The sequence below is a fragment of the Balaenoptera physalus genome (assembly GCF_965194825.1).
Source record: "Balaenoptera physalus genome assembly, chromosome: 5".
In the NCBI taxonomy this organism is placed as follows: domain Eukaryota; kingdom Metazoa; phylum Chordata; class Mammalia; order Artiodactyla; family Balaenopteridae; genus Balaenoptera; species Balaenoptera physalus.
Window position 1 is genome coordinate 79,636,111 of NC_138884.1, and position 24,687 is coordinate 79,660,797.

The 24,687-nt window shown below is 38.5% G+C and overlaps 1 protein-coding gene across 9 annotated transcripts in view; it reads right to left on the reverse strand.

Moving 5' to 3' along the window:
* Window positions 1–24,687, reverse strand: part of ATP10D (ATPase phospholipid transporting 10D (putative)) — a 158,345-nt gene that overhangs the window by 84,794 nt on the left and 48,864 nt on the right. For 5 of the 9 annotated variants that reach the window (XR_014263870.1, XM_082462460.1, XM_082462456.1 and 2 more), the window contains one exon: window positions 1,133–1,458. Coding sequence is in view for 7 of the 9 variants with exons in the window: in XM_082462460.1 (XP_082318586.1) it covers window positions 1,133–1,422 (290 nt within the window). In the remaining 2 variants the exon portion in view is untranslated. Of the gene's footprint in view, window positions 1–1,132; window positions 1,459–6,205; window positions 12,862–20,958; window positions 20,981–21,016; window positions 21,052–24,687 lie in introns of those variants that run through there. The other 4 variants (XM_082462458.1, XM_082462457.1, XM_082462459.1 and 1 more) reach the window with 4 other exon arrangements.

Sequence of the window (24,687 nt, forward strand, 5' to 3'; positions counted from 1 at the left end):
TATTAGCATCTCAAACTCATCATTTACAAAAACAAAATAATCTTCTAGCCGAGTTTCTTTTTACTCCTGTCATTCCTTTTTCTGTTAATCCTCCTGGTCATCACATCTCAACTTGTTCACATCATCTTTTGACTCCTTTCACTTAATTCCCTATATCTAATCCATAGTATCTGTAATAGATTATCCTCCTTTTTATCCCCACATTGTTCTAAGTTCAGGTCTCCATTACAACTCTCCGGGATATATGCATTTTCCTAAATGTTTTCTCCTGCCTTCAATTTGCCTCTAATTGCATTAGTCACAGAGGACTACTTCCCAGGCCTCCAGCAAATCTTCTATGCTACTGCCATTCTGCTTTTACTCATATTCCTTCCTCCATCTGAAATGTGATTTGCAGACACCTCTGCCTTGAACATCTTAACCTTCATAATTAAGTTCACATGCCACTCCCCTTCTATTGCTCTGGCTAGTAGTATTATTTCTCTTTTTGAGGTCTCCATCCTAGCTGGTAGCACCTTATAACACTCATCACATCCACTATGCCTTTTCATTGTATAAACATCTTGTTTCCCTTTCTAAATATAAAACTCTGTAAGGAAAGAAGCACCATTTAGCCTTGCATTCCCTTCAATACCTAACCTGATCGGAGGGCTTCCATAAATACATATTACTCTGAATTATGTCTTTGTTTCACCTAACCTTACAGCTTACATCTGAATTTGCTTCAGAGCTCTATTTTCTCCTACTATCAAGAAGAAAAAGCCAGAATTAAAATACACCATGGTTTAATGGAAAGAACACCAAAGCAAGAGTGAGAAGACTCAAGGCTATAGTCCCTTGTCTGCTTTTGGCATCACACTGGCTAAACCACTGTGCCAAACTTAGTTTCCTAATCTGTAACATGAAGGTAACAATATCGTCTCTTGTCATGAGAAAGCATCTTATTAATTATAAAGTGTTATGTGAATGTAAGAGGTCATCGTTCCACAACAGACTCTACCAGCACTGTCAGAGATAATGTCACAAGCCTTAGGCTTAGGTAACAACATTATGAAAATGAGAAACCTTATATATCAATTAGAGTGACAAAGAACATTCTAAGATTTTTTTTTTTCCCCAAAAATAAAAGTACCTGTGAAATTGTTCAAATAAATTTCTTGGCACAAAATTCAAAAGCGTGTACTTCGTTGTCCGTATTCTGTTATTCACGTAGGTTCCAGAAAACTTTTCATACTCGTCCTTGAAGGGCTGGAGGTGGGGAACGACAACCCGGTGCTTTCCTGCCAGTGTGGGGGTCTGGGAGGACCTGCCCCTGCAGGCAAGCAAGGAGGAATAGCTGTATGGCCTCTCATGATCGTCCCTGTTTGCACCGCCAGTCAGCCGCTGCAAGTGACATCCGGCCCATCGAAGAGGCTCAGTCATGTCCAAATGCGGTGAGATCCAGGTTGTGTAGGTAATCTGGCAAAACAAAGAAAAACCCACTAAAATACTTCTCATAAGCTTCTGGAAAGTCTTAAAGAATAGTAATAATAGTAAAATTAAATTTTTTTTCTATACTAAATAAACAAATGACTCAATGGTTGAAGGTATCAATGTGAGAGTAAAACGAGTCACTGGAACTCCGTTTTAACCAGATCTTTACGAAATAGAGCATACACCTTCTGCCTCATGGGCTGATCACCTGATCACCTAAGCAACAAGAGACAGCCCCTAAAAGGCTACTCCACAACTTGAGGCAAATAATTTGGGCTTACTGCGTACAAGTCTCTTAACTTATCTAATCATCAGTTTTCTCATCCGTGAAATGGGACTGTCACACACGTCAGGAAATTGTTATGAGGATTAAGGGAATAACATGTAAATCACCTAGCATAAAGCCTGATATACAATCAGCAGTCAGTAAAACCCATTCTGTGCAGATAACAAAAATGGGGGCTCCCCTGGTGGCGCAGTGGTTGGGAGTCTGCCTGCCAATGCAGGGGACACGGGTTCGAGCCCTGGTCTGGGAAGATCCCACATGCCGCGGAGCAGCTGGGCCCGTGAGCCACAATTACTGAGCCTGCGCGTCTGGAGCCTGTGCTCCACAAGAGAGGCCGTGATAGTGAGAGGCCCGCGCACCGTGATGAAGAGTGGCCCCCGCTTGCCACAACCAGAGAAAGCCCTCGCACAGAAACGAAGACCCAACACAGCCATAAATAAAATAAATAATTTTAAAAAAGAAAAAAGAAAATACTCCCTATTTCACTAAAAAAAAAATGAAAAAAGAGGCCACAAATGCTTTCCATCCCTGTATGCACATCCTTTTACCCGACAAGTGGTGAAGTCTTTCTCTACCCATTGCAGCTACGCTTGCCCATGTGCCTTGCTTTGGCTAATGAAACGCTAGCAAACCTGATACAAGCAGAGGCTTGAAAAGTGCTTGCTCACGGGACTTCCCTGACTCCATTTTTCCCACTACCACATGCCTGAGCCTAGGCTGGTCTCCTGGATGATGAGTACTCCTGACCCACTTAGCAACTATTGCTCCTGTCAACATATGGATGAGGCCACTGACTGCCAGCTGACCGCCAACACGTGAGTGTGCCCAGAGGACACAATCTAGCACCGAGATAAGCTGTCCCAACTGAGCACAACGCCAACTGCCAACCCACCAAACTGAGTCAGTAGAAGTTACGCCACCATGTTTTGGGGGTGGTGTGATAGAAAACAAACCTAACTCCTATCTAATCTCTTCCTTATTTTCCTCATTTTCAAGTGTTTCTTATTTTCCAAGAAATTCAGCCCTGACTAGAACGTATGTCCATTAATTTAAAAAAGGAAAAAAAAAAGCTAACATTTATTAAGAGCACACTCTATTCCAAGCACTTTGCAAAGCGTTTTACATGCCTTATCCTATCGAGTATTTACATCAATCTTATGATACAGTCATTATTTCCATTTTACGAAAGAGGAAACAGGCTTAGAGAAGTTTAGTGATATGCTGAAATTCCTGTGATTAGTAAGTAGGTAAGGCTGACTCAAATCAAATCTTTCCAACTCAACAGTCTGCTTTTAACTGTTAATGTGCTTCATTTAACTTTGTATCCAGAGCAGCTGGCACTTAGTAGATACCCAAAGTTCATCCAGCAGGCTACGAGCATGTCAGCAAGTGTGAGGAGAGAAAGGTCTGGAGGCCTTGCTTTCTATCCTTGCTTTATCAATGTCATTGCATTTACTTGATCGTTTTAGGTTGGAGTGCACCTCTGGAGATTTTTAGTAAATCTGTGGGTGCGTCCTGATAATATGAATTGGTAACAAAACTGCCCAGATGAATCTGATTCAGGTGGTCCATGACCGCATTTGCAGAAAAACTAGGTTATGTGCTAGAAACTACACTGGCTAGGGACACAGAGATGATTAAGACCTGGATTCTCATCTCTAGGATCTCAGGGTCTAGGTGAGGCAAATTGGTACGTAAATATATAAATGCAATCCCAAGTGCAAAATAGTGTTCAAGGCACTGAAACAGTCTGGGCAAATTACTTAAGCTTGCTTCCTTCCTAAGTTTCATTTTAAGTTTATAACATGTCTATTGATTATTTTCTCTATAATGTTATACTAATCAGAAATTAATAGTTTCCCCCTAAGGACGTTAAAACTGTATCCAGCGTTCATGGATCTGAAATCATAAATCATTACCTGGCAGCACTGAAAGATCTGGTCCTATTCTAGTAATTCTAGTGAATCACTGTTTTTAATAATCCATTCTAGCTAATACACTTGTTTACTCTATACTGGTCTTTAAGCAATCCCAGGGATTACAGTTATGTAGCATCACTTTATCACTGTATTTACAGAAAATAAGTTGAATCACAAATAATCTCACAAGAACTCATCAGATCTTTAAAATTTATATGATCTAAAGCAAACAAATGGGAAGAATTCTTAATGGGAAGAATACACTGGCCTCCAAATGTGTGTCTTTGTGCCTGGATATTGGACCCACAAAACATAGCATCTACTGTTAGTGAGAGAAAATACCCATAAAGTTGGTTTTATCAGTTTTATACTAGTAATGGAAACAAGACAAAAAAATTCTACCCCATCAGTTTGCTGCCCTTTGGAGTTTGCTCTCTCAATTATCTGTCCATAGAGAGCTAAATCAATGTAAACTGGTCAAAATAATCCTATCTTTTCAATATAATGTTTTAAAAATCTGTCTCTGAAGTAATTTGAAAAGCCTAGTTTTCACTTCAGTACAGTTGACCCTTGAACAATGTAGGGATTAGGAGTGCCCGCCTTCCTCAAAGTAGAAAATCTACCCATAACTTGTACTTGGCCATCCATTTCCACAGTTCCTAGGCATCCGCAGATTCAACCAACTAGGATTTGGTAGTATTGTAATATTTACTACTGAAAAATATCCGAGTATAAGTGGATCCCTGAAATTCAAACCTGCATTGTTCAAGGGTCAACTGCATATAAAAATAGCTTCTTAACCTATAACTAGTAATGAGAGCTAGGAGTTATTAAAGTAGTTCATAACATCTCCCCAGAATAAGGATGTAAGATAGTGCTTTATCAATGAATCAATAGACAATGTAAAATACTTAACACAAGCACTAAGGGCTTTTCATGCATTTCATCCCATCAGGTGACCATTATGACAAACCTCATAATTTTCAGAAGGCTGAAATTAGTACCAATTTTATATTATTTCTGGCAACTTTAAAAGAGAAGTTTTCACTTGCAATTAAATTCTTATTAAGACAGAGCAGTGTGTATCCCTCTAGGGTCCACAATCTCACACAACAATCTAGATTCTACTTAGATTTTTAAATTTCGGAATACAATTTCTTCAGAACGCAAACTTAGAAATAATCAAACAAATACAGCACGTAGGGGGTGTTAACTTCAGGTAATTCATGGTGTATCTCAAGAACTTCACCTTTCCCCATTCACTGAGTTCCGAAGAGGCAATTCTACAAATGGAAAACATTTCATTGCCAAAGTATCCCTAGGTGTTCTGTGCCTTTTCAGTGCCCTTAGACTTGCATTAGGCGCTCTATTCACTCACATATTGTCCTCCCCCTTCTCCCTTTTCATTCTCAAGGAATTTCAGTAAAGATAGAATTGGGGCTGGCTCACTGCCCTCTCTTCAGCATCCTCTCTCGGTCATGGAGTCTCTGTCCTACTCTCCAAGGCCATGTGGCTTATCATTTTGTAGTGTCCCTCCCTCCCTTCAGCACTGCCACTCCTGCCTGAAAAGTAATTATTGGATCGAAGGACTGATATATATAAGATAAAACAGCGGTCCCCAACCTTTTTGGCACCAGGGACCAGTTTCGTGGAAGACAGTTTTTCCACAGATGGGGGGCAGGGGGGATAGTTCAGGCAGTAATGTGAGCCATGGGGAGCGGTAGATGAAGCTTTCACTGGCCCGTCCACTCACTGCTCACCTCTGGCCCGCGGGTGGAGAGGGGGGGTTGGGGACCCCCGAGATAGAGAAGTTGTTAATGTTTTCAAGGGATTGAACAAAAAGGACCAAGTGTGGAGGTAATTAACATGTGGTAAAAATTCTTTCAAATTTCCGGCTTAGAATTTATACCACCTTAGATCGAGAAGGAACGACCAAGGATCTATCAATATTTAGTCACTCTAGCTCAGTGCTTACAAAATTTGTTAACTACCAGGCCAGTAAGAAATACATTCTATGATGCAACCTGGAACACAGACACACATATACACACATACAGCTAAAACAAAGTCCTACAGAACAATTCTTGCCCTTCCTACTTGCCACGCATGCATCTTCTATCCTACTCTATTCTCTTTCTCAGTCTCTCTCATTTTAATACTGGTCAAGCTGCACTGAATTGGTTTCAAGGTTCACTAATATGTTGCTCTACACACTTGGGAGAGACACGGATTGCATGTGGATCCACATGGGTTGACAGCATACATGGAAGTGGACAGAGCCATTTTTAGCTCCTCTGATAGTAGAAAGGCACTGAAGAACAGCAGGTAGACTAGAAGACTCAGGGGAGGGCAACACTTTTCCCAGTAGCAAGAAGCCAGAAGTAGCCTTTTCATCCTTCCCCATCTCCCCCGGCAAAGTTAAAAGTATACTGATACTTAGAGAAGGCTTCATTATTAATATTTCACATAAATACTCAGAAAAAATTCTTTAAGATATGAAAGGAAAGCGAATCACAGTAAATCATACCTCATCAAGAATCAGCAAGAATCATGACATTTTAAAGCTTAGACTTTAGAGATTATTTAATCTAGAAGTCACATACCAGTAGCCCTCAAGCAAAATTCTACCCAATGATGTATTTTGTATCATGGTGTTGCCAAACACATTGTTTTACATTTTCTGAATATAGGACCAACATTTTAAAATGGAGACAAATTTACATAAAATACTGATAATTAGCTTCTCTTAAAAAGAAAAAAATACAGAATATTGGGCACATATTTTCACATGGTAACAAATGTTGAAGCTTTTTCATCACAGCCCCTGACCCTAACCCTGCATTTTCTGGTTCACCTATTTTAATTGAGTGAATAAGCACTCTGATCACCACTTTTTGACAAATCAAATTCCTCCTGCTCTAAAGACCCAGGTTTGAATATCGGTTGCATCACTTAATAGCTCTGTGGCCTATGTAACTGACCTCCTAGCCTCAGCTTGCTAGTGAATAGAATGAGATGCCGTTAAGAGTCATGGGGCACACCGCAGATGAACAATGTTCATTCTTTTCCCCACTCTTCTCCTTGGCTGTTTCTCAGCATAAATAAGTCACGGTTGGAAACCCTGTAAATTGAGCTAAAGTCCGAACTTTCAACACACTGCTTGCAAATTAAAGTTGTCCAAGTCTAAGTAAATGTTCTATTTATCTGTTGATACTTGAGAAGTAAGCAGCAGTCAGTAGGATACAAATAGAAATCCAAACAATCACAAAAGACAGCAAGACATAAACTGACCTTCAGACCACCTGATCTCATCCTCAACCGTTTGCTCTAAAATTCATTCTGTTTGTGAACAAACTGTATTCCACTTGGGCGGTGTTTTCCAAGCTCCCCTGACTGACAAGAGTGCCCTGAGGGCCCTGTTAATCAGTCCCCTAGGCACTTCCCCTGGAGATTCTGATTCAGAGGCTATAGAATGGGGCCCAACCAATGTGGAATTTAATAAGTACCCAGGTGACTTATCAAGGAGGTTGCAAAGTATAACCTATACCCTGCAACTGTGCAAATGCTGCCCTCTTTCTAGCAGGCTTATCAGTCGTATTCCCACTCACCACATCAGCCTCTCTTCACCCTCTAGACTGTTTTAGCTTTACCTTAGAGTAGGGGGGACGGAGAAGGATCCACACAGGAGATACAATGGGGCATTCCCTTCTCTGCTCCCATAACAGTCCTGAGCACGGCTCAGTCACTCCTCCTGCTACAGTGCGCTGCAGGTAGCTTCATTCTTCAAAGTCAGGGAACACAGCTAAGTCCCGTCCAGACTCCACAGAGCCTAATGCTTGGCCAAAGTGAGGATGATCAACAAATGACCATCGATCATTGAATTTTATAGAAAAGTAATAGTATGGGAAATGGAAACAAAAACACCCTGTTTCCTCTTTCACGGCTCAGCCTGGCTTTCTTTCCGCAAAAGGAAAAGATGAAAGTTTGAGGCAACAGAAGCAGTCAATTTCAGCTTGTGACTGCATCATTCTACCTTTATTAACAGAAGGAATCTGCTCCTCCAGGCCTGAAAGACTTTTTCAGGAAATCATTCTTTCCTTCTAGATTTGTAAGACCAATAAGCGTATATTAGTGATTAAGAGCATAGACTCAGGAGCCAGACACCGACATCAATTCCTGGCACCTCCACTTGCCACCTAACCTTGATCAAAGGATTGTTGTGAGGATTAAGTGAGTTAATATATGTAAAGCCCTTAGAGCAGGGTGTGAACCACAGTAAGTGCTAAGTAAAGATTAACAACTGTGGTGATAATCTGAGAAATGTTCTCCCAAGTACAGTATTTATTCAGAAGTATTAATTGAGAATTGGTATGCATGGTATTGATAGTAACAACTATATCCAGTTACTCATTTATGTTTAATTTCTTCAAGTATATGTAACTCACACTCAACCACCTGGTCACACACAGCTTTAGCAACTTTGCTCTTCACTGAACTGGAGAATCTGCCAGGCAACCAACTAGCTGAGCAGAGCAATACTCTCTCAACTGTTCCCAGGGGTAAAAAGAGCAACCTTGTGGACAAAAGCTCCAATGAACAACTTATTGTGAAGCATTTTTAGGATCTTTCAATAACATCATTCGTAATTCTAAGATTTAACCCACTCCAGGAAGAGCCGACTTGTCATGGTTTTCTGCTAATAAACTAGATGGTTCCATGCTTTATTTGACCTGATACTCTGCCACTGATTGGAACCCTGCCTTGAGAATTAACACAAAATTTTAAAAATATACCAAGAACGAAGTGCTTAAAGGTCAATTATCACTTGGAACAAGAAAGAATGTTTTAGACCTGGATATATTACTCCTGAATGAGCTTCTGTCCTTAAAGGTAGGGAGAAGACTGAGTATTTCATTCAAAAAAACAAAAACAAAAAGAACTATAGTTTACACAGGTTTTATTAGTCTCCATTCTTAACTTCGTTTTTAGTTTAACAGCAACCTACTACCATGTGAAAATTTGGATTACAACAAACTTGCTTCTGGTTAGTGATGGAAAAATACCATTAAAGATTAACTACATGAAAAGGACTGCATGTTCCTAGGCTCAGCATGGCTACTTGAAGCCTAATATTACCCAGAAATGCAGTGTCCAAAGCCACCCGACTCTGGACACCTTGCTTTAAGTGACATTAACATTTTATCTGGAATTTAGAAGTTAATTAATATGACCACAGATCCTAAAGATCAAGATTCTTAACACGTGTTAACACTAGGAGAGAGGGATTGGATAGGAGATTAATACAAACCAAAAGCTACATACACCCAACTTGCAATACTATTTCATAGCAAGGCAACTATGTGGTAGAAAAAACACATTTTATTGTAATAAACATTTATTACCATCATATAAATATCTGTACTAAAAACATGTAAGTATAAACTTCTTTATAATTGCCACTTATGAATATTGTTGGAAAAGCTCAATAAAATTTAGCAAATGAAATACAACTCAAAAGAACGACTGCTGGTGGTCTGGAAGGGTTGACAGCATCCTCAACTGACAGCCAGCAAGAAAAAAGAGACCTAGGCCCTACAACCACAAGGAACCTGAATTCTGCCAGAAACTTGAATAAAGTTGGAAGCGGATTCTTCCCCAGAGTTTTCAGAGGAGAACTCAGTCTGGATGACATCTTAATCTCAGCCTTTGAGAACCTGAGCAAAAAACCTAATCTCACTGTACCTGGACTTCTGACCTACAGAATTATACACTATACAGTAAGCTGGAGTTGTTTTAAGCCACTAAATTTCTAATTATTTATAGAAAATTAACGCAGAGGGTCCAAAAGTAGATCCTTGTATAAATAGGAAGGTAATATATGGCATAAGTGGAATTTCAACTTGGGTAAATGGTAATTTGTTTAATAACTCTGGAATAAATGGTCATCCAACTTCAAAACAAGAAAGCTAAATTCCTACTTTATCCATTAAAAATAGAGCTTTTATTAAAATATTTTAATGACTTTTTTAAATTTAATAACTTAAAAACAAATCTCTAGATAGATTAGAAGCTTTTAAGTTTTTAAAAATTATAGTAGGGGCTTCCCTGGTGGTGCAGTGGTTGAGAGTCCACCTGCCAATGCAGGGGACACGGGTTCGAGCCCCAGTCTGGGAAGATCCCACATGCCGCTGAGCAACTGGGCCCGTGAGCCACAACTACTGAGCCTGCGCGTCTGGAGCCTGTGCTCCGCAACAAGAGAGGCGACAATAGTAAGAGGCCCGCGCACCGCGATGAAGACTGGCCCCCGCTCGCCGCAACTACAGAAAGCCCTCACACACAAACGAAGACCCAACACAGCCAAAAAAAAAAAAAAAAAATTACAGTAAATTTACCAGAAGATTTAGAATAATATTTTATTACTGTTAGCTGGGAAAACCTTTCCTAAGCAAGAGAGAAGTTAGTAAAGACAAATAATTTAACCATTCATTTATCTATCATCTATCATATATAGTAAAAGTCAAAAATAAAATCAAGAGACAAGTGCAGCTCATAATGACTGGCAAACTCTTAATATTCCTAGTATCCAAATTAGTTATACAAATTTATAAGAAAAAAATGAAAAGCCCAATAGAATTGGGCAAGGAATATGAATAAGCAATTCTCAGAAGAGAAAATCCAAAGGGCCAATAAATATGAAGAGACAATCTCAGTAGTCACCAGAGGGTTGCAAATTGAAGCTATCATGGAGATACTGCTTTTATCCATACAATCGATAATATTAAAACAATTAATTATAGCCAGTGCTGGTGAGGATAGGGAGACTCAAACCCACTGGCAATGGGAGTGTAAATTGCTGTAATCTTCCTCCTCCTATCACCCCACGCCCCAAAATTGACAGTATCTCTCAAAATTTTAAATACATATAACAATTGACAAAGCAATTCCACTTTGGGGAGTCTTACCTATAAGTATATATACAAGAATGTATGTTGTAGTTGGGTTTTTTTGGCACTAACAATAACCTGGAAATATCATGAAAGTCAACTGGAGAACAGCTGACTAAATCATAACATATCCACATTATAGGATATTATGCATAATTAAAAATAACATTTCTCTAACCATTGACCTGGACTGATGACTATTATGTATTGAAGCAAAAAAGAAAAAAAAAAAAAAGGAAATGACAGAGAAATGTAAATGTAACAATCCAAAATTTGTAAAAGTAAATGAGGAACAAACCAAAATGACCGACCTAGGTTCAAAGAATGGTGAGAAGGAGAACTTGGACACAGTTTAAATTTCACTTTGGTTTACTACCTGATCAGTAAACAGGATTTGCAAAGACCTAGGATACACATGAGTGGGTGTAGCTCCTATCACCTGCCTAGTTCCTCATGAAGCTATGACTATTTAGTAGTTTTGTCCACTGTGGGAAATGAGGAGCCCGCCGGGTCACAAGATCCTGGAACACAAGCCCACTGCCTTTTCAAATTCTTAGGCTGTAAGAGGGTCACATTATCACAGAAGGGTCTACTGATTAGCAACCAAGAACTATCTTCCTGCACCACAGATTCATAGGTCTAGGTTCCATTTCTTACTGCATTGTTGAATCTACAGTTGTCCTGGCCTGGCTTACTTCACTTGATAACACAAACTGCCTGGATGTGTGTATGTTTATATACATTTGCAAGGACATGAATAAAAGTATAGAATAATTCACACGAGGCTGTAAAAATTGGTTATCTCAAGGAGGGAATAAAAAGGGAATAGAGATTGTTAACTTATCTTTCTTTTCTTTGTTACATTGGAAATGTATTGATTTATAATTTTTTAAAATTAAAGTGTTTGAAGGAAGAAGTTGTAACTAACTGCTATGAAACAGTCTAATGTTGCCGTTAGCATTAGGTCTGCATGCTACATGATCCAATATTCTTTTCACTCGGAGAAGGTGAAAAAAACATAACTAAAGTTCTGAAATCTACAAGCTATAAATTTTAATCATAAAATCAAATAAGTTCAAAAGTAAATATAAACCAAGAATTGCTTAGAGAATAAATGCTAACACTTCTATAATGATTATTACTGTTTATGAAATACATTTCACATATTTAAATTAAATTTCACAACTTGCTGTGGAGTTTCATTTCCATTTTTCAGGGGGAGAAACAAAAGGTCACGGAAGGTTTTAGAACTCAAAGCACACAATTATTTATTCCAAACGCATGCTTTTCCAACTATACAGTCCTATTTATATACAAAATTTAAAATAATGAAATATAATCATTTTAAGCTAAATTATTTCTAACTAGGGTCTTTATTTTTTTTTCTAGACATTATTAAAAACAGGTCATTCTATAAGAGTGTACCTGAGATAACATACCATACTATTTTCCTTCTTGTACACAAATGTACTTGAAAGCAGACAGTTCTCAAAAACCCTGTTTCCCTTAATGGCTGTTTAATGAAGCTTGTAGCAGGGCAGATTACCAAAGGTAAATACAGGATAATGAATTCCCATGGGCCCAGTTAGTACTTTAAAATTTCCGAGGTCATCACCAGCCAACAAACAAACAACTTGGAATATATACATGATCTCACTTGTCTTACAAAGAAAAACATTCTTGTGCATAGTCATTTCAAGATGCTCTGCTTGTGGCTAACAAACTCCAGCATGCAACAGAATATCATAAGCCACACCCCTGTGTCTCTGATTCAGCAGGTCTGGGGTGGGGCTCTAGAATCAACATGTTCAGAGAGCCTCCCATCAAGCCTCTTAGATAGCCTCAACCACCAGAGGGCAGACAGCAGAAGCAAGAAAAACTACAATCCTGCAGCCTGTGGAACAAAAACCACATTCACAGAAAGACAAACAAGATGAAAAGGCAGAGGGCTATATACCAGATGAAGGAACGAGATAAAACCTCAGAAAAACAACTAAATGAAGTGGAGATAGGCAACCTTCCAGAAAAAGAATTCAGAATAATGATAGTGAAGATGATCCAGGACCTGAAAAAAGAATGGAGGCAAAGATCGAGAAGATGCAAGAAATGTTTAAAAAAGACCTAGAAGAATTAAAGAACAAACAAACAGAGATGAACAATACAATAACTGAAATGAAAACTACACTAGAAGGAATCAATAGCAGAATAACTGAGGCAGAAGAATGGATAAGTGACCTGGAAGACAGAATGGTGGAATTCACTGCTGCGGAGCAGAATAAAGAAAAAAGAATGAAAAGAAATGAAGACAGCCTAAGAGACCTCTGGGACAACATTAAACGCAACAACATTTGCAATATAGGGGTCCCAGAAGGAGAAGAGAGAGAGAAAGGACCAGAGAAAATATTTAAAGAGATCATAGTCGAAAACTTCCCTAACATGGGAAAGGAAATAGCCACCCAAGTCCAGGAAGAGCAGACAGTCCCATACAGGATAAACCCAAGGAGAAACATGCCCAGACACCTAGTAATCAAATTGGGAAAAATTAAAGACAAAGAAAAATTATTGAAAGCAGCAAGGGAAAAACAACAAACAACATACAAAGGAACTCCCATAAGGTTAACAGCTGATTTCTCAGCAGAAACTCTACAAGCCAGAAGGGAGTGGCATGATATACTTAAAGTGATGAAAGGGAAGAACCTACAACCAAGATTACTCTACCTGGCAAGAATCTCATTCAGATTCGTTGGAGAAATCAAAAGCTTTGCAGACAAGCAAAAGCTAAGAGAATTCAGCACCACCAAACCAGCTCTACAACAAATGCTAAAGGAACTTCTCTAAGTGGGAAACACAAGAGAACAGAAGGACCTACAAAAACAAACCCATAACAATTAAGAAAATGGTCATAGAAACATACATATTGATAATTACCTTAAACATGAATGGATTAAATGCTCCAACCAAAAGACACAGGCTTGCTGAATGGATACAAAAACAAGACCCATATATATGCTGTTCTACAAGAGACCCACTTCAGACCTAGGGACACACAGACTGAAAGTGAGGGGATGGAAAAAGATATTCCATGCAAATGGAAATCAAAAGAAAGCTGGAGTAGCTATATTCATATCAGATAAAATAGACTTTAAAATAAAGAATGTTACAAGAGACAAGGAAGGACACTACATAATGATCAAGGGAGCAATCCAAGAAGAAGATATAACAATTATAAATATATATGCACCCAACATAGGAGCACCTCAATACATAAGGCAACTGCTAACAGCTATAAGAGGAAATCGACAGTAACACAATAATAGTGGGGGACTTTAACACCTCACTTACACCAATGGACAGATCATCCAAAATGAAAATTAATAAGGAAACAGAAACTTTAAATGACACAATAGACCAGATAGATTTAATTGATATTTATAGGACATTCCATCCAAAAACAGCAGATTACACTTTCTTCTCAAGTGTGCACGGAACATTCTCCAGGAGAGAGCACATCTTGGGTCACAAATCAAGTCTCAGTAAATTTAAGAAAACTGAAATCATATCAAGCATCTTTTCTGACAACAACGCTATGAGATTAGAAATGAATTACAGGGAAAAAAACGTGAAAAGCACAAACACATGGAGGCTAAACAATACGTTACTAAATAACCAAGAGATCACTGAAGAAATCAAAGAAGAAATCAAAAAACACATAGAGACAAATGACAATGAAAACATGATGATCCAAAACCTATGGGATGCAGCAAAAGCAGTTCTAAGAGGGAAGTTTATAGCTATACAAGCCTACCTCAAGCAACAAGAAAAATCTCAAGTAAACAATCTAGCCTTACACCTAAAGGAACTAGAGAAAGAAGAACAAACAAAACCCAAAGTTAGCAGAAGGAAAGAAATCATAAAGATCAGAGAAGAAATAAATGAAATAGAAACAAAGAAAACAATAGCAAAGATCAATAAAACTAAAAGCTGGTTCTGAGAAGATAAACAAAATTGATAAACCATTAGCCAGACTCATCAAGAAAAAGAGGGAGAGGACTCAAATCAATAAAATTAGAAATGAAAAAGAAGAAATTACAACAGACATTGCAGACATACAAAGCATCCTAAGAGACTACTACAAGCAACTCTATGCCAATAAAATGGACAACCTGGAAAAAATGGACAAATTCTTAGAAAGGTATAACCTTCCAAGACTGAACCAGGAAGAAACAGAAAATACAAACAGACCAATCACAAATAATGAAACTGAAACTGTGATTAAATATCTTCCAACAAACGAAAGTCCAGGACCAGATGGCTTCACAGGTGAATTCTATCAAACATTTAGAGAAGAGCTAACACCCATCCTTCTCAGACTCTTCCAAAAAATTGCACATGAAGGAACACTCCCAAACTCACTCTATGAGGCCACCATCACCCTGATACCAAAACCAGACAAAGATACCACAAAAAAAGAAAATTACAGACCAATATCAATGATGAATATAGATGCAAAAATCCTCAAAAAAATACTAGCAAACAGAATCCAACAACACATTAAAAGGATCATACACCATGATCAAGTGGGATTAATCCCAGGGATGCAAGGATTCTTCAATATATGCAAATCCATCAATGTGATACACCATTTTAACAAACTGAAGAATAAAAACCATATGATCATCTCAATAGATGCAGAAAAAGCTTTTCACAAAATTCAACACCCATTTATGATAAAAACTCTCCAGAAAGCGGGCATAGAGGAAACCTACCTCAACATAATAACGGCCATATACGACAAACCCACAGCAAACATCATTCTCAATGGTGAAAAACTGAAACCATTTCCTCTAAGATCAGGAACGAGACAAGGATGTCCACTCTCACCACTATTATTCAACATAGTTTTGGAAGTCCTAGCCACAGCAATCAGAGAAGAAAAAGAAATAAAAGGAATACAAATTGGAAAAGAAGAAGTAAAACTGTCACTGCTTGCAGATGACATGATACTATACATAGAGAATCCTAAAAATGCCACCAGAAAACTACTAGAGCTAATCAATGAATTTGGTAAAGTTGCAGGATACAAAATTAATGCACAGAAATCTCTTGCATTCCTATACACTAATGATGAAAAATCTGAAAGAGAAATTAAGGAAACACTCCCATTTACCATTGCAACAAAAAGAAGAAAATACCTAGGAATAAACCTACCTAGGGAGACAAAAGACCTGTATGCAGAAAACTATACGACACTAATGAAAGAAATTAAAGATGATACCAACAGATGGAGAGATATACCATGTTCTTGGATTGGAAGAATCAATATTGTGAAAATGACCATACTACCCAAAGCAATCTACAGATTCAATGCAATCCCTATCAAATTACCAAAGGCATTTTTTACAGAACTAGAACAAAAAATGTTAATATTTGTATGGAGACACAAAAGACCCCGAATAGCCAAAGCAGTCTTGAGGGAAAAAAACGGAGCTGGAGGAATCAGACTCCATGACTTCAGACTATACTACAAAGCTACAGTAATCAAGACAATATGGTACTGGCACAAAAACAGAAACACAGATCAATGGAACAAGATAGAAAGCCCAGAGATAAACCCACGCACCTATGGTCAACAAATCTATGACAAAGGAGGCAAAGATATACAATGGAGAAAAGACAGTCTCTGCAATAAGTGGTGCTGGGAAAACTGGACAGCTACATGTAAAAGAATGAAATTAGAATACTCCCTAACACCATACACAAAAATAAACTCAAAATGGATTAGAGACCTAAATGTAAGACCGGACACCATAAAACTCTTAGAGGAAAACATAGGAAGAACACTATTTGACATAAATCACAGCAAGATCTTTTTTGATCCACCTCCTAGAGTAATGGAAATAAAAACAAAAATAAACAAATGGGACCTAATGAAACTTCAAAGCTTTTGCACAGCAAAGGAAACCATAAACAAGACGAAAAGACAACCCTCAGAATGGGAGAAAATATTTGCAAACGAAGCAACTGACAAAGGATTAATCTCCAAAATATATAAACAGCTCATTCAGCTCAATATTAAAGAAACAAACAACCCAATCCAAAAATGGGCAGAAGACCTAAATAGACATTTCTCCAAAGAAGATATACAGATGGCCAACAGACACATGAAAGAATGCTCAACATCCTTAATCATTAGAGAAATGCAAATCAAAACTACAATGAGGTATCATCTCACACCGGTCAGAATGGCCATCATCAAAAAATCTACAAACAATAAATGCTGGAGAGAGTGTGGAGAAAAGGGAACCCTCTTGCACTGTTGGTGGGAATGTAAATTGATACAGCCACTATGGAGAACAGTATGGAGGTTCCTTAAAAAACTAAAAATAGAACTACCATACGACCCAGCAATCCCACTACTGGGCATATACCCTGAGAAAACCATAATTCAAAAAGACTCATGTACCAAAATGTTCATTGCAGCTCTATTTACAATAGCCAGGACATGGAAGCAACCAAAGTGTCCATCATCGGATGAATGGATAAAGAAGATGTGGCACATATATACAATGGAATATTACTCAGCCATAAAAAGAAATGAAATGGAGGTATTTGTAATGAGGTGGTTGGAGTTAGAGTCTGTCATACAGAGTGAAGTAAGTCAGAAAGAAAAAAACAAATACAGTATGCTAATACATATATATGGAATCTAAGGGGAAAAAAAAAAAGGTCATGAAAACCTAGTGGCAAGATGGGAATAAAGACACAGACCTACTAAAGAATGGACTTGAGGATATGGGGAGGGGGAGGGGTGAGATGTGACAGGGTGAGAGAGTGTCATGGACATATATACACTACCAAATGTAAAATAGATAGCTAGTGGGAAGCAGCCGCATAGCACAGGGAGATCAGCTCGGTGCTTTGTGACCACCTAGAGGGGTGGGATAGGGAGGGTGGGAGGGAGGGAGATGCAAGAGGGAAGAGATATGGGAACATATGTATATGTATAACTGATTCACTTTGTTTTAAAGCAGAAACTAACACACCACTGTAAAGCAATTATACTTCAATAAAGATGTTAAAAAAAAAAAAAACAACCTAATCCAAAAATGGGCAGAAGACGTAAATAGACATTTCTCCAATGAAGACACACAGATTGCCAAGAAGCACATGAAAAGATGCTCAACATCACTAATTATTAGAGAAATGCAAATCAAAGCTACAATGAGGTATCACCTCACACCAGTTAGAATGGGCATCATCAGAAAATCTACAAACAACAAATGCTGGAGAGGGTGTGGAGAAAAGGGAACCCTCTTGCACTGTTGGTGGGAATGTAAATTGATACAGCCACTATGGAGAACAATATGGAGGTTCCTTAAAAAACTAAAAATAGAATTACCATATGATCCAGCAATCCCACTACTGGGCATATACCCAGAGAAAACCGTAATTCAAAAAGACACATGCACCCCAATGTTCATTGCAGCACTATTTACAAGAGCCAGGTCTTGGAAGCAACCTAAATGCCCATCGACAGACAAATGGATAAAGAAGATGTGGTACATATATACAATGGAATATTATTCAGCCATAAAAAGGAACGAAATTGAGTCATTTGTTGAGATGTGGATGGATCTAGAGACTGTCATACAGAGTGAAGTAAGTCAGAAAGAGAAAAACAAATATCGTATATTAACGCATGTATGTGGAATCTAGAAAAATGGTACAGATGAACCGGCTGGCAGGGCAGAAGTTGAGACACAGATGTAGAGAACAAACGTATGGACACCAAGGGGGGAAAACCGCAGTGGGGTGGGGATGGTGGTGTGCTGAATTGGGCGATTGGGATTGACATGTATACACTGATGTGTATAAAATTGATGATTGATTAAAAAAAAAAGATTAATTAATTAATTAATTTTAAAAAAAAGAGTCAACATGTTTAACAAGTTTCCAGGTAGTGCCGGTGTGCTGGTCCTGGGACCCACTTTGAGAACAACTGCTTTATGTTAAATAACCTTATTTCAAAATGTAAAGTTGTAATTAAGAGTGACCAGTTTGGGGCTTCCTTGGTGGCGCAGTGGTTGAGAATCTGCCTGCCAATGCAGGGGACACAGGTTCGAGCCCTGGTGTGGGAAGATCCCACACGCCACGGAGCAACTAGGTCCGTGAGCCACAACTACTGAGCCTGCACGTCTGGAGCCTGTGCTCCGCAACAAGAGAGGCCGTGATAGTGAGAGGCCCACGCACCATGATGAAGAGTGGCCCCCACTTGCCGCAACTGGAGAAAAAGCCCTCACACAGAAACGAAGACCCAACACAGCCAAAAATAAAAAAATAAAATAAAAATAAAATAAAAAAAAAGAGTGACCAGTTTATTAGATATCACACCTGGTTTGGGGAAGCCCATTGCCTTTCAGAGTGTAGACTAAGGCTATGTACCAATGACTTGACAGCTGATACAAGCACACCCTCTCGTCTGAGGCTAGAATTAACTAAAATAATGAAGGTCTACTTTACACAAAAAAATCCCCAGAGGTTGGTGACAGGCCTTCAAGATTGATTCTTTCTGCAGATTTAATACAGTTACAATCTGTTTCAACCAACATTTCCAAAAACTTGGCAAGGTAGAACAATGGGTCCAGGTCTTGACAGATTATCTTCTCAACCAAGATGAGAAAACACTAACACAATATCAAAGTTCTCATATGCTCCAAACCTTGGAAGAAAGAGAAGTTACCTATCAGGGTCAATAAAAAACAGAGAAATTTTATAGCTATAGGTTTCTGAGAATAAGACAGGAACTGTTTTGCAGTAGACTCAAGATATGAGAGTCTCCTTGACCTGTATGTCACAGGTAACCCTCCCTCTGAGCCCTGATAAAACTTGGGCTGGTTCCAATCTCAGTCATCTCTGACTTGTCCAGCTCTCTCTATAAGTGAGTGGCTCATTACCTCAAGGAGACCAATTCCTTATCTGACGGGTAATAATGATGGCAGCAAGATCATCTGATGTCTTTGTTGGTTTCTCTGTTGCATCATGTGTCAGGGTAACATGTTGGCTCCCTTAGTAATGACTGTCCTGCCATCTACAAAAGGAGAAAGTGTTTTTCTTCACCCCACATAATCTTTTTTTTTTTTTTTTTTTTTTTATGGCTGTGTTGGGTCTTCGTTTCTGTGCGAGGGCTTTCTCTAGTTGCAGCAAGTGGGGGCCACTCTTCATCGCGGTGCGTGGGCCTCTCACTATCGCGGCCTCTCTTGTTGCGGAGCACAGGCTCCGGACGCACAGGCTCAGTAATTGTGGCTCACGGGCCTAGTTGCTCCGCAGCATGTGGGATCTTCCCAGACCACGGCTCGAACCTGTGTCCCCTGCACTGGCAGGCAGCTTCTCAACCACTGCACCACCAGGGAAGCCCAACCCCACATAATCTTTGAAAAAGAAGATAAATATGAACCATTGTAGATGTATCTAATATAGGCTTTGGTGATTACAAGGGTCAATTTATTTAGTGGAAAAAGCGTGGCTCTTGAATAATAAAGTTATATAATCCTCGGGGTTATTCATTACGTGGAAGGAATCAGATTTGCCAAATACAATCATCTTGGAGTTCTGCACGCTATTTAATATTTCCTGTTAATTGAACTTCTTGAACTAACTCTCCAGTAGAAGTACATACTCTATATTTTAGAAATAAACAAAAGGCCAGGCTAGGGTAATACATCACCAAAAACATTGAACTAAAGTAATTACTTTTGATAATTGGTTATTATTATCATGAAAGGAAGTGCTATACAGGTATATAAGAAGCTAAGTCATAGTATCTTTCACTTTGACCACTAAGAAACCTTTGTGACAGTTTTGTCATTTTTAGGATGCTAAAGAGGAAAAAGTCAACTCTACTCAAGCACATAACCCTTTTTAGAAAAGAGTGCTTAAACCAAGCTCACTCAGTCCCAATTCATTCAACAACCATGACCTGAAAAATAGACACTACGGCTGATAGTGCGGAGACAGAAACAAAAGATACTGTTCTACATCAGAGAAGCATCCTCTAACTCAGATTGAGGGAAAGAACCCTCTACAGCAAGCAGCGACAGGCTTATATCAAATTAAAAATTTCAAATACAACATGTTTATTTTGAAAGAAGGCAGAAGTATAAAGTATAACTGGGATATATAGATGCATTGTTTTATTCTGGAAAAAGTTGCCCATTCTTAGTGTTCCCAAACTTATATTAAATATAAAGAGTTTCTTCAATTCTCTCCTGTGAGAATAAAGCCTACACACACACACACACACACACAAAATCTCCCAACTAGACACTGAAAGATTTACCTCTCTTCTTCAATGTACCTCAGCTTTCTTGAAGGGACCACACATCTAAATGAGTTACCTTTCACTGATGCGTTGGCTCCAAATTGAATTAAGCTAGCAAAAAGACAGAGAAAATGTTGCAATTATATGTGTGTATCTCTGTTATTGGGAACTAAAAAAAAAAATCTCACCCATACTGAGTTCCTACTCTGTCTTAGTCTATTCTTTTTTTTTTTTTAATTTAATTTTATTTATGTTTTTATACAGCAGGTTCTTACTGTCTTAGCCTATTCTTAAAGCTGAAAGAAACAAACATATATTAAAATGTTAATGATACTAATCATTAATACTATGTTTTGACATTGGTAATCCTAGATGCTCCTAAAATAATGTTATTGAAATGACAGAATACAATGTTTTTGAGATTCAGTTATTCAACTCTAATAAAAGATTATTGATTCAATAAACCTAAGATCGTAACAACATCTACCATTTATATATGCCAAGTTCTGTGCTAGGGACAAATATACATTAACTTTAATTCTTACAACAAAGTACATATTATTATCCCCACTTACATATGAGGAAATTGAGGCTCAGAGTGAGAAATTCACCCAAGTGACACAGCTTGGTAAGTGGCTACCCAAGTCTAATCCAAATATCTCAGATGGAGTGAGAGCCTTGGCAGTCATTAGAAGGCTCTGATACCAGGCAGAAACACTTGAGCAATAGGTTGGCAGAAGGCATAGAGCATCTGGCAACCCACCAAAGAATGTGAGGGTTGGGAGAAAGGATAGGAATAATATAAGGAAAAAAGAACTCAAGTCATTTAGAAGAAAAAAATACTAAGCTTACTTCATTTGAAAAAACAGCGACTTCCCTGGTGGCGCAGTGGCTAAGAATCTGCCTTCTAATGCAGGGAACATGGGTTCGATCTGTGGTCAGGGAACTAGATCCCACATACATGCTGCAACTAAGACTTCACATGCCACAACTAAGGAGCCCGCCAGCTGCAACTAAGAGTTCACATGCCACAACTAAGGAGCCCGCCAGCTGCAACTAAAGAACCCACGAGCTGCAACTAAGGAGCAGGTGGGCTACAACTAAGGAGTCCGTGAGCCATAACTAAGGAGCCTGCGAGCCACAACTAAGGAGCCTGCCTGCCACAGCTAAGACCTGGTGCAACCAAGAAATAAATAAATTTTTTTTAAAATGTGTACACTTTAAAAAAAAAAACTAAAGCTAACAAACAAATATTTGTTTAAGTTTAAAAAATTCATTAGATGCATTTAATAGAAAGCTCTTCCATATATTTGAAATATGATTCACTATATGAAAATAACATTTATTTAAAATAAATGATTCATTTTTAACCTGACCTCAAAATTCTCTGACCCCACAGGGACCTCTAAGCAACTGACCACCCACCCTCTTCTCACTGCCTTTTATTCTTGCGTGGCCGCACTTCCTTGCTTACACAGTCTGAATTTTGTGGTCAACACTGCTATCACTTCCTTGTACATTCTCTCAACCTCTTAGCTCCTCTTTCACTTCTTTCTTGGCAAAACACTTACCCTAGTTATATTCAAATTGGTTAGATCGAAATCCCTTCATACTCTGTCCCAATATCTGCAAGTTGAAAATGTCTGAGAGAAATACACGAGGTCCCTGATTAGTGTCCATTTTTGTTGTTGTTGATATGTTTTGCCCTCATAATGGCAGCAACATTCTCAGAAAAATGCTAAGGAACTGGAAATAAGTAAGAACATTGCAAAGATATGGTGACAAAGAAGTTTCCAGCATGTTTAGTATCACTTTAATCTATTTTTTAAAATAGATGAGGTATTTGAATTTCATTGTTCTAAGAAGTTCTTCTGAATAACCTATTTTCTCAGAAGGTTTAAGGTTTATCCCTTACTTAAGGGATAAACAAAACAATTTCATCATGATAGAAATCATTATAAATGTGTTCTCAATTTTCCTACATTTTATACAGCATTTTCAATAAATTTTCTTCTGACAATTCAGCACCAATGCTCAAAGCACCAATTATTGCAAAGTACTGGATAAAGTGATGCCTTCAGGGTCTTCAGAGGCATATCCATAGGTTTTCATCCAGCAGTGGAAGACCTCCACGCTTTGAATGCTCCCATCTGATTTCATAGGTTTGTATCTCCCTTGGCTGCCCAAATTATCTGCCTTTATCAGGATTGAACTTACACTTCCAACTACCTTAGAACAAACAAATAAATTCAATTAACAACCTCAGTGGTCTTCAGGGAGGAGAATATAGAAACCTAGAAGGCTTATTTAGTGAAACCTACTCTCACTGTTCACAGATCGCTTCTCCTTATATTTGTTTAATAAATAGGTACCGAAAAGCTACCATGTATCAGCCAAGTACTGTTCCAGGCACTGCAAACAAAACGATGAAAAGTTCTGTGTAAACTCCGTGCTTCTTGTCCTCAAAGAGCACACGGTCCAGGAGAGGGATCAGGCATGAAGTTCATGAGATTCCCTCATTACCCGAAATACTTCAGAGATTAATCCCCATGAGACTAATTTTGACATGTTTATGGCCAGGTTTCAGAGCAGCAAACACTAAGAGCATTACAACATTAACCCATAGGTAAGTTCTGAAATGGAGCTAGACCAGAGAAGTGCTCATTTTGAAAACTAGAGCCAAAGTATCTTTTTAAACTGGCAGAACACTAATTTCCTAGTGTGCCATCTCATACTCATTTATACGAAAGAGGGCAACCTTTAGCTCTATGTGATAAGCTGTGTATTTGTGTGTGTGTGTGTGTGTGTGTGTGTAAAACATGATGAACACACTGTATTGTAATCTAAAGATATGCTTTACAAGATTATTCAAAAGAAAGGGGAATGAGCTATGATTATTTGTTTCATATCTGCTCTATACGACCACCTGGTTCACTGCTTTAACCAGTAACTGGACAATGCCCAGCACATGGCAAGTACTCAGTGAATATTTTGAACTCAATTAACTAGTGTCCAGTCAGGTTCACGGTGGTATACTATGCATCCAGGGAATGAGTACTCTTCAAATAAGAAAAATCTCAAGAGGATAAAGCTCAAGCGATCAAAAAAGTGTGCAAAAAAGTATTGTTGAATGATGGAGTGGGGTTCTTTGCTGGGATTCTACTTGGTTAATTCCATCCTGGTGGCGCAGTGGCTAAGAATCTGCCTTCTAATGCAGGGGACATGGGTTCGATCCCTGGTCAGGGAACTAGATCCCACATACATGCTGCAACTACGAGCTCACATGCCATCGCTAAGGAGACCGCAGGCTGCAACTAAGAGTTCACATGCCACAACTAAGGAGCCCGCCAGCTGCAACTAAGGAGCAGGTGGGCTGCAACTAAGGAGCCTGCAAGCCATAACTAAGGAGCCTGTGAGCCACAACTACGGAGCCTGCCTGCCACAGTTAACACCTGGTGCAACCAATAAATAAGTAAATTTTTTTAAAAAATGTGTACACCTTAAGTTTAAAAAAAAACTAAAGCTAACAAATAAACTCTAATATTTGTGATTAAGTTTAAAAAATTCATTAGATGTATTTAATAGAAAGCTCTTCCATATATTTGAAATATGATTCACTATATGAAAATAACATTTATTTAAAATAAATGATTCATTTTTAACCTGACCTCAAAATTCTCTGACCCCACAGGGACCTCTAAGCAACTGACCACCCACCCTCTTCTCACTGCCTTTTATTCTTGCGTG